Source organism: Anas platyrhynchos, chromosome 29 (genome assembly GCF_047663525.1).
Source record: "Anas platyrhynchos isolate ZD024472 breed Pekin duck chromosome 29, IASCAAS_PekinDuck_T2T, whole genome shotgun sequence".
In the NCBI taxonomy this organism is placed as follows: Eukaryota; Metazoa; Chordata; class Aves; order Anseriformes; family Anatidae; genus Anas; species Anas platyrhynchos.
The window spans coordinates 5,465,302-5,475,884 of NC_092615.1; the positions used below are offsets into that span (position 1 = coordinate 5,465,302).

Here is a 10,583-nt window from a genome sequence, read left to right on the forward strand (position 1 = left end):
ATGCTTTCTCTGGCTGTGTCGTGTAGTGGCTGAGAAACTGGACTGGAACTAAGGAGACAGTTCGTTCTAGCTTTTGGCCTGATCTTAGACAAGTTGCTTTAGAACTTCTGCCTCAATTTCCCTGCCTGTAAAGTGAGCACGAGTGCCACAACAGCCTTCGTAAAGTGCCAGGTGGCCCAGGAGTGACTGATACCACGTAAAAGCAGGTCAGATTGTTTCATTCCCCGTCACATAGTTCCTCAGGATGTGCAGAAAGGACAGTGTCTCACCATGTGTCAGCATCTGGTTCAAGGGTCATGGCTTGGTGCTGATCACTATGAAGATGTCTTGGTATCTCCATGAGCCCCTCCTCATGGTGGGGACGTCCTCCTGGTCACCTGGAGCTGAGCAGCCAGGCCAGGTGCAGGATGAGCCCATGGGGAGACCGAGGGCAAGGTCTGTCTCTCCACATCCTTTCTCTTTCTCCTCAGTGGCATCATTTAAACCTCCACCTCTTTCCTAGGGGGTGTGAAAGCCTGTTCCCTCAACTGCTTGGCTGAGGGCTTCAACTTCTACACGGAGAGAGCAGCAGCTGTGGTGGATGGGACGCCGTGCCGGCAGGACTCCAATGACATCTGTGTCAATGGGGAGTGCAAGGTGCAGCTGGGCTTTGGGATGGGCTTGAGGCAAGGGCAGAGCCAACGTGGATAGAGGCAGCGTGGGCATGCCTCTGCTCTGCATGTGTCTGCAGACCGGGGCATGCCAGGGCAATGGAGGGGAGCGAAACAGAGCCCGGGGAGTTCCCTGCTCCTGGGACACTGCAGCTGGGGTGTGGGAGGACAGGGCCCCACCAGGTTCACTAATTGCCCGCTGCTCCTTCTTCCAGCATGTGGGCTGTGACCGTGTCCTGGGCTCTGATGTGAAGGAGGACAAGTGCCGTGTATGCGGGGGAGATGGCAGTTCCTGCGAGACCGTCGAGGGCATCTTCAACCAGTCCCTGCCGGAGGGAGGTAGGGTGCAGCAGCCCTGCCAGCACAACCAGTGTCACCCATCCTGGGGCCCCTCCTCACAAGGGGCATCTTGGCTTCAGTGCTCCTAGGGACACATGGAACAGGCAGGGACATCCCAGGGAACCAGCCCAAAGGGTAGGACCAGGCTGAAAGCAGGGAGCATATCACCCTTTGCTGACCAAGCCACATCCCAGCCACCACTGGCACAAAGTGTCAAATTCCTGCCCTCCTCCCCATTCTGTTTAACTGTGATGGGTGGCTAAACAAACACCTTGGCACTGCCAGTACCTTGTTTAATGTTTTAACCCACATGTCACGGGATGGCACGTACTCCCATCTAGTGCAGAATGGGGTTGACGGTGGGCTCAGAGGCTCAACATCTCTTTTCATCACCTCATGGTGTATCGCAGGTTACGAGGAGGTGATCCAGATTCCCAAGGGTTCCGTCCACATTGACATCCGGGAGCTGAACCTCTCCATCAACTACCTAGGTGAGAAGGGGTTGAAATCCCAGACAGAGACTGCTTGGCCTGCCCTTTGCCCTGCTGTTGGCAGGGTATGAGAAAGGCCCAGAACAGAAAACCTCCTGTTCAGCAAGGGGGTCCCAGCATGGCGTGGGGTCAGAGGAGGGCAACAGGGGATGCTGGCAGGGCCGCCTGTGGTACACACAGCCCCATCTCACCATGGCTTTGCCTCTGTCCTGTGCTCACTGTTCAGCAGCGTAACCCTGAGCAAACCTCACACCCCGCTGTTCCTGGCACTGCCTGTTGTTCCTTGGCATTCCCCCCTCCGCCAGCATGTTGGGCTGGGGATTAAAAATAGACCTGCTCACATTTTCCTTGGGCTCAATTTTCCAGCCAGACTCTGGCTCACTGTTTTTCTAACGGGCTTTTTTTTGTCTTCCCTTTCTGTCGTCTCTGTGATGGGCAGCAATTGCGGAGGGGTGGGTAGGGAGCTTGCTCGGGTGCCTCTGCGGCAACTCTCCAGGATCAGGAGCCAGTGGGAGGTGGCAGCGAGGCTGTCCTGGCAGTGTTCCTCCAGGCTGGCCCTTTCTGCTGTGTTTGGGGATGCTCTGGGTAAACTGGGGACTCCTCATGGCTGTCCGAGTTGGATTTCTGTGTACTGGAGGCACAGCTCAAGCTCATGGCACTTTCTACTGCTGCCACCAGTGTCTCCCACTGCAGGAGCTGTCCCTGTACTCCAGGTGGGACGGGAAGGTGCATCTTCCATCCTCATCAATCCCAAACACTCTCCTTGCCCCAGAGCATCATGGCAGTGCCAGCCAGATGTGGACGCTGCTGGTGGCGCAGCACAAGCAGGGCGAGCGTGGGAATGGGAGTGGGAGCGGGTGAGAGCAAGAGTCGATCTCCCTCTAGTGACTCCCATCAGCAACCGCAGCCAGGCAGCTGGGGACCAGCCTTTTCCAGTAGCCCCAGCAGCCAAGATCCAGTTTGCACAGCTGGATTTGAGCCTGGCTTTGTGGCCACCAGCTCGTCGTGCTGCCAGGTGTCCCCACTGCCGCAGGTGGCACAGCTCCCTGCAGCATCATCCTTCCGCAGGGTGGTGACAGGGAGGCTGAGACCAAGGGGATGAGTGCATTGGTCCCCTCTCTGCTTGTGACTTTCTGCATGATTTTGACTCAGGCATCTGTTTTCTTTGCCCCACCTATTCCTGCCCTGTTAAATGAGGCCAAGGATATTTTCCCCTCCCACATAACAGGGCTCTAAGCCCAGAAGATAAGAAGCCTGTGGCCAACACTGGACATGGGCACATGTTCAGTCTTTCTGCTGACCCTTCCTCCCCTGTCCTGGCAGCGCTGAGAGGGGAGGGTGGCGAATACTACATCAACGGGAAGCTCTCCATCGACCCGCCACGACGCTTTGACATCGCAGGCACCACATTCCACTACAGGAGGTCCCCAGACGAGCCTGAGTCCCTGGAGGCCTTGGGACCCACCAATGTCACCCTCTTTGTCATGGTTGGTAACAGCACATTTCTGCATACTCCCACCAGGCCTTGCCTGGGCTAGAGATGCCTTGTGGTGACTGCATGGGAATTAGAGCTAACCAGCCTCTGTCCTCACTGCCCAGAGGAAAAGGGGCATGGAGATCAGAGGTAAATTGCCCTAAATTCCTACGTCTCCCTCCCTTGATTTGCCAGGCTTTGGAACAGTTCATTCTGTAAGCGCACAGGGGCTTGTCCTTTGATCATGTCACCTTCATGGCTGCACCATTGTCACCACTGGTGGCTGTCATGTCAGTGCTAAAGGGACTGGAAAGGGGAGGGGAGAGATTTCAGCTGCCCTGCATTTCACAGAAAGCACTGGGGTCATGGGACACCATCCATGCAGTCTCAGCCATGCTGCACTCAGCGGCACTGATCCCTCAGCCATGCGTTTCCCTGCAGGTCCTCGTGCGGACAGAGCTGCAGGGGATCCGGTACAAGTTCAACGCACCCATCAGCAGGGATGCCTCCAACCAGTACTCTTGGCACTACACCCCATGGACCAAATGCTCAGTGCTGTGTGCAGGAGGTGAGGTTTGACCGCATGTCAGCTGGGGAGGGATGCAGGAGGGATGTTTCCCTGGATGCCATGGGCTGTTACAAGCGTTAGCACCATTTCTCATGGCTCTTGGAGAGCCTGGCTGCAAGAGACTGAGCCAGCATTTAGAAGGAGAGAGAGAGGCAGTTTGAAAGGCCTAATAATGTTTCCGGTCTAAAACTAAAGGCCCTGGCCTGCTCTTGTTCTAGGCCTCAGCTGAGGCTGATGCTTCCATCTCTTCTGCTGGCTGTTCCCCCCAGGGCTGCCTGGAAAGCCTCACAAGACAAAGGTTAAGTCGGGGGTTTTTTTGAGGGTGAGATCCCAGGAACCCTTTGATCCTCTGCAGGCCCTGCTGAGCCCTCCCCTGGCTGGTGAGCCTTCATGCCTCCCAGCCCTCTCAGAGACATGAGAGGCCGAGGAGGCCTTGGTTGTGAATAGACAAGCAGGTTCACGCCTGACAAGGTGCAGTGACAAGTGGCAGCGCTGTCATGTGCTTGTGCGGGAGCAGAGCCATGGGTTTTATACCTGCAGCCTAGCTCAGCACCAACCTCAGGCTTGCTCCACCCCCTTGCTTCTTTTTCTCGGCAGGCAGCCAGATCCAGTCCGTCGTATGCAGGAAACTCTCCGATAGCTTAACTGTCTCCAACCATTTCTGCAACTCTGAAACCAAAATGCCAGAGCGGCAGAGGCCATGCAACACCGAGCCATGCCCCCCGGCGTGAGTACCACAGCTTGGAGCACGTGGAGGGAGTGGGGGGAGAAGATATGGCATGGAAGAGGGTGTAATTCCCCCTCTGCCAGTCTCAAGTCAAGAGTCCCCTGCTACAGTCCATAGGGGTGACACTGTCTGGGGCAGCTCTACTGGGGTTGCATTTGTCTCCCTCGTGTCCCTTGCAAGCTTTGCTTTTCTCCCTGTCCCCAGCTGGGTGATTGGGAACTGGTCCGAATGCAGCCGAAGCTGCAATGAGGGTGTCCGCACGCGCAGTGTCTTCTGCAAGCGTAAGATCTCTCCCACTGAGGAGAAGACCTTGGATGATGCCTCCTGCACCCAGCCACGGCCAAAGATGCTTGAGCCTTGCAATAACCAGACATGCCCTCCAGAGTGGGTTGCCCTGGACTGGTCCGAGGTACGTGCTCATCTGCTGCCCTCATCTCTGAGGATGTTGGTCTGTAGAACAGTGTCAGGCACTAGGACAGAGCACTGGTAATGTCACACATGGAGAGTACAAGATGGGGAGGTGTCCTCTTACAGCTCAGGAGATGGGTGAGACAGGAGCCCTGGCGGGGAGAGCCGGGGACTGCCTGTCCCTGCTCTTCACCGCGTGTCTTTGACTGCCCGTCTCCTCTCTGCAGTGCACCCCCAGCTGCGGGCCGGGTTTCCGCCACCGCATCGTGCTCTGCAAGAGCGGCGACCACAGCACAACGCTGCCCACCTCCCAGTGTCCTGAGGGCTCCAAGCCCCCCACCAGCATGAGGTGCAACCTGCGGCGCTGCCCACCCCCACGCTGGGTGACTGGCGAGTGGGGAGAGGTACGGACACTCTTTCCCCTGGGCTTACTGCGGGACAAGGCTCCGTTGCCCAATGGCCTCAAATCCCAGTGCACACAAGTCTTTTACCCACAAGGTGTTGGCTCTTGGTGGGGTGGCTGTCACTGTGTTAGCGTGATGTAGGGCTGTCCCTACAGCTCCCAGCCCTGCTGGCTCTCAGCCTGCTGGAGGGATGCCCTGAACCTCATGTTTGCAGAATGTGCCATAAATTCTGATCAGCCCCTGCTGGTCAGCAGTGGCCTCTCTCCTCCAGCCTCATCCCGTGATGGAGGCTGAGAACTTCAGCTGCTCTGCAGCACAAAAGGTAAATACAGGTTTAAAAAAAAAAAAAAAAAAGAAAAAGTAAAGGGGCCAGGTGCTGTCCCTACAGAGCACTTGGACCTTTACTTTTTCTGGAAACCTACCTGACTTCCCTACGCTCCATTAGATCTAGGACTTCAAACTTCTCTGCTGCCCAACAAGCAGGGGTGTCCTGCCAGGACAGTGGGGCTGGACGGGTGCCCACCCCCTCAGTCACAACATAGGGACTATACAACATCTGGTGGGGATGGAGGGAGCCTGAGGAAGGCTCCATGATCCCAGGTCATGGAGAGCCATTGCTCCATGGGCACATGGACATGGCAGCAGCCAAGTCAGGGCTGGGCACAGCTGGGCACTGACAGCGTGCGTGCAGCCTCAGGGACACCTGCTGATCACCACAATCTCGGCCATCCCAACTTGGCTGTGTCTCTGTGGGACACGGCTCATCCCCATGCACCTTTGGGCTGCAGTGATGGGGTAGGATGGCTGGAAGCAGGGCCACCATCAGTCTGCCCAGCACAGTGCCCATAGCAGGGTGGTGCTGGAAGTCCTCCCTTGCACTGCAGGAGGTGCAGGAGGGCTGCCTAGGGCTGGTGATTTAGGGCTAGATTGGAGACCCTGGAGTCTCAGACCAACCTTCTGGGGAGCAGGGCTGGAGCTCTCAGCTGTGTGGGTGCTGTGGGAAGGGACGACTGCATCAAGCACATTTTGCACCTCCTGAGCCCTGCTGTTCCATCTGCCCCCACGCTATTGCAGCCACTGCAGCTGGGTGTTGCGTTGTTTCCCGGCAGTGCTCTGCGCAGTGCGGCTTTGGCCAGCAGAGGCGATCCGTCCAGTGCCTGGCTCACACCGGGCAGCCATCTGGCGACTGCCTGGAAACCCTGCAGCCTCCTGGCATGCAGCAGTGCGAGACCAAGTGCGAGTCAGGACCCACAGACAACCCTGAAGGTAAGGGAGGCAGCGGGATTGGCGGGAGGCACTAAGCCCTGCTGGCATCTGGGACCACAAGGGGCAGGGCAGTGCAGCCAGCACAGCCTGCGCTGGGCTCTAGCTGTGGGTTAAGGGTTTTTGGGGGCAGACCTGATGCTGTCCCCAGTTGTCCATGGCCAAAACAGTCCACTGTGACCATGATAAATGAAGTAAGTGCACCTTTGCAAATGTAGGCTTTTAGTAGCAAGGCTCTCAGTAGCTGTTTCTTCAGTACCAACACATCTTGCTCCTCTATGGCAAATGGTCCCCAGGAGCTGGGCATCGGGGGTGCCACAGGGGAGGGCCTTGAAGGGGACTGGCTAAAATCCTGCCCTGGAGCTCCTCACCCTGGGCACAGCTCTAACTCCACTTCCTTCTGTCACCCATCCAGAGTGCAAGGATGTGAACAAGGTGGCCTACTGCCCGCTTGTCCTGAAGTTCAAGTTCTGCAGCCGGACGTACTTCCGACAGATGTGCTGTAAAACATGCCAGGGGCACTAGGAACATGGTGACCCTGTGGGAAAACTGGAAGGCAAGAGCTGCGCCGAAGGGCCGCCGAGCCGGGCTCTTCCTCTCGCCCCGAGAACCTTCCCTGGGCCCAACACAGACACTGGTCGTGCTTCCGGTGGGAGCCGGCATCACCCCACCTGTCCCCCAAAGACACGCACCCTTCGCCCCCAAGCATCCCAATGGCAGATCCCAGTTAAACCACTGCCGGCTACTGCAGAGACCATGGCCAAGCGTGAGAGGAGCCAGTCACCATGGTGGGAGAGGGAGAAGCTGGGCAGAGCGCAGCAGCAGGGACATTACTTGAAATTCTGATACTGTTATTTATTTAGTAGTGGACCCAGGTCCTGCAGGTGCTGAGGCGGTACCACTCGCCCTGCTCCTGCCTCATCCTACACTGCTTCACGTCCCGAGGGGGTGCAAGCCATCCCTGGGTGCCGCTGCCTTTCCCAAGGGAGACAGAGAGGAATTTTCAGGTGCCATGGGTGATGTGATGAGCATGGTTTGTAGCCATCAGCTTCTGGGTGATGGACGAAGACAAGCTGCCATGAGGAGTGGGGTGGGAGCAGGGATATTTGCTTCACTTGCATCCTGTCACCTTGGGACCTGCAGCAGGTGATGGAGAACAGGTCACTCAGTGAGTAGAGCGGTGACACCAGTTTAACTGGGAGAGGGACTTACTCAAACTCCCTTCACAACCTACTTTGATTGGGGCGTCCCTGTATTTTTCCTAAAAGCCCTTATCACTATTATGACTGTTTTTCCTTTTGAAGACACCTCAAAGCGTGAGCTGAGGTCAGGGCTGAGGCATGCTCGGCCCTGACAGTCACTTACGGGGTGTTGAGGCTGTGCTGGGCCGCAGGAAGCAAAGCTAGGGAGGATGCTGGAGGAGAACTGTCCCACAGCATCCCCACTGCCAAGCCATGAACTGGGACCAGTCTGTGCCCAGTCCTGGCTGGGCCCTCCCCAGGGAATGCCATGGCCTCCTATGGTGCTCTGCCTCCTATGGTGCTCTGCCTCCAAGGGTGCTCTGCCTCCAAAGGCAGGCTCACTGCATGCAGCTGTGGCCTCAGGGTACCAGTCCCAGTGCCATGCCACTGCCCCCAGGAGACCTCCAGTGATGGGAAAAGAGCAGGCTTGACATTCCTCCAGGTCACCTCCTGGCCAGATCTGGGCCAACACACATCTCCAATGGGCCATCACAGCCTGCTGGAGGAGACCTGAATTTGCAATGTACTAAGCATGTGCTTTTTGTTACTATTATTATTTTTGGGTCTTTCTGCATCACAAAGAGGAGAAACCTTGTCCCAGGCCAGGTTCTGTTCCCCTTGGGGGTCATCCTCAGGGTGCAGGGTCAAGATCAGCCCTCTTTTCCCAGAGCAAGCCTCTCTGCCCTGCCAGCCCTGATGTGTTACTCTACCGTCTGTATTTTTACCCAGTCATCAGCCGATTGCAGCTTCTCTGGTGCTCAGCAAATCCCCTTTGGCTGGCAAGCGGGCATTAATTTGTCTTCATTCCCAGTGCAATGCTCCATTCTGACATGTTGGGAGGGGGTGTTTTCACCTTTTTATATAGATATATATAATGAAAAATGTTTAAAATACTAACTCTAAGGAGGAGCGTCGTAACGGCATGATTTATAATAAAGGAGTAGCTACAATCCCAGGTGCAGGTTCTGGTCCCAGTGTTGTTTCTCAACTGGTGAGCCTTGGCTCTGGACAGCCCCATGCCATGATGCTGCCTGTGCTGATGCTAGAAGAGGATTTTGGGCAGCAGTGGGGTTCCCTGCACCCCAAGTGACCAGAAGGGGTTGGGGGATTTATCTAGAGCTGCTGCATGACACAAAGGAAGTGTCTTCCCCTTTGAAGACCCCTAGTGGGTGGGCTGTGCACCCCTGGGCTGTAAACCCCATATTGCTAATTCTGGTTTGGGATTTTAGGGGTTTCTTTTGCTCGGAGCCTGAGAGATATGTGGTGCAACGGATGGGGTGATGTGGGGAGCTCCTGCAGGAGGGGATGTCCTGACAGAGGAGCTGCTGTTGCACACAGTATAGTTTTGCTGTTCATCCCCAAATGTACCACCAGAAAGGGAGGAATTTATATATTAAAAAAAAAAAATGCTTGAAAGCACGAGCTTTCTGGTTAAGGATGCAGGGAAGGCATGGAGCAGCCAGATGCTGTGCCCACCTGAGCAGAGATTTCAGCCCCAACCCCAGCATTTGCCCTCCCTGCAAGGGCAATTTCCTTGATGGCATTTCCTGGTTTCCATTCTTGTCTCATGAGGCATGAAGCAGCACATGCAGGGCAGATGCAGGGCATAATGCTCAGCCTGAGCAATGCAGAAGTAAAGCCCAGCCCAGGTGTGGATCCTGCATGAGTCCCTTCCCAAGGGGCCTGTGAACGGAGCCGCTGCTGCCCTCATCCTTGGCAGCTGAAGCAATTGGCTCTGCCACTCACCTCGGGGTGTTCAGCACCTCCATTTTGGCTACAAGCAGCAGCATCTGAATCTCCTGACCTAGACACTGCAAAATCCTGAGTGACTTTGAGAAAATGCAAACACGAGTGGGCTCCTTGAGAGATGCTTAGGGTTTGGCTCTGCTCACATGTTTTGGGGGCATTTTATCCTGCTGGGTCCATGTGTTCTGCTCACAGCCAGTTTCAGTCTTTTCTCCTTTCAGCTTCGAGGCTGAAATGCTATTTCTTAGAAAGAAAGAAATGACACCGAGGTCTCTGCTGTCTTGTCAGTCCAGGAACCAGCGCTCTCCAAAAAGGTACTAAGCGACCTGATAACATCTCATGAACAGTAAGGTTTCTCTGCGTTCCCGTGTGTGCATGGGTCATGGCACCTTGCTCCCAGTCACTGAGGTCGAGCATTTTGGCTGCTGAGCTCTTGGTGCCTTCAGCCTCATTAAGCAGCAGTGCTGCGGTAGTGATGCTTCTCCCTGTCCTCTCCAGCTGTCTCCCGCTTTGGGAACCTTCACCTGCAGCCTGGCAAACACTCCCTGCATTGCACCCCTCCAGCGATGCATCTAGTGGGGAAGATGCCCATTTGCATGATGGATGCTTCAGCACTCGTGGCCATGGGTGCACCCACAGGGATGGGTGCTGCAAGGCCGAGGGTGCCCCAGGTTGTATTTCTGCCCCACACCCCAAGTGATGCCTCCAGCTCCCATCCACATCTGACATTGCCTTTGCCAGAGTTGGAGGCAGAGGCAGCATGGCCAGGGGCTGCAGCAGGTAAGTGCTCAAAACCCAAAGGAAAGGCACTCATTGATTCTGCCCTCTTTACCTTAATATTAATTGGAATGTACAGAAACCTCTGGGTTTTGAGACACGTACCCTTGGGACGTCAGGCAGTCCTGATCTTCCTGCAGCTCGATGGTCTCTGAACCAGCTCCAGCCAAAACACTTCCTTAAGCATGGTCTGCTTAATCCAAAAGATGTGGAAAAAAAGCAACGACCAACACCATCGTGCTCCTAAAGCCAGCTCAGAGCAGAGCATCCCCCAGCTGCATCAAAGTGACCCCCAGGGTGGGGGAAAATGTTCAGAGCTCTGAGCATTCCTGCCCAGCTGCACCCTGTGCCCACCAGCACCACCTGCATCCCCAGGACAGTGACCCTGGCACCCACTGGCTTTGGCAGTGGGGGCACCCTGGGCAGGGCCACCCCAGGCCCCCCCCTCGACAGCGGGAAGAAGCTTTCATCCTCCTCACCCCACCCCCCCAGCAA

At 56.0% G+C, this 10,583-nt stretch overlaps 1 protein-coding gene across 3 annotated transcripts in view; it reads left to right on the top strand.

The window, feature by feature from the left end:
- The window catches only part of ADAMTS10 (ADAM metallopeptidase with thrombospondin type 1 motif 10), a 57,496-nt gene extending 48,970 nt beyond the window's left edge, over positions 1 to 8,526 (top strand). For all 3 annotated transcript variants that reach the window (XM_005029189.6, XM_021278512.4, XM_005029190.6), the window contains 10 exons: positions 503 to 636; positions 866 to 989; positions 1,400 to 1,480; positions 2,804 to 2,967; positions 3,396 to 3,522; positions 4,120 to 4,249; positions 4,454 to 4,658; positions 4,885 to 5,061; positions 6,171 to 6,327; positions 6,740 to 8,526. In XM_005029189.6, coding sequence (XP_005029246.1) covers positions 503 to 636; positions 866 to 989; positions 1,400 to 1,480; positions 2,804 to 2,967; positions 3,396 to 3,522; positions 4,120 to 4,249; positions 4,454 to 4,658; positions 4,885 to 5,061; positions 6,171 to 6,327; positions 6,740 to 6,849 — 1,409 coding nt within the window. In that variant the 3' untranslated portion in view covers positions 6,850 to 8,526. The remainder of the gene's footprint in view (positions 1 to 502; positions 637 to 865; positions 990 to 1,399; positions 1,481 to 2,803; positions 2,968 to 3,395; positions 3,523 to 4,119; positions 4,250 to 4,453; positions 4,659 to 4,884; positions 5,062 to 6,170; positions 6,328 to 6,739) is intronic.
- The last annotated feature ends 2,057 nt before the right edge of the window (positions 8,527 to 10,583 follow it).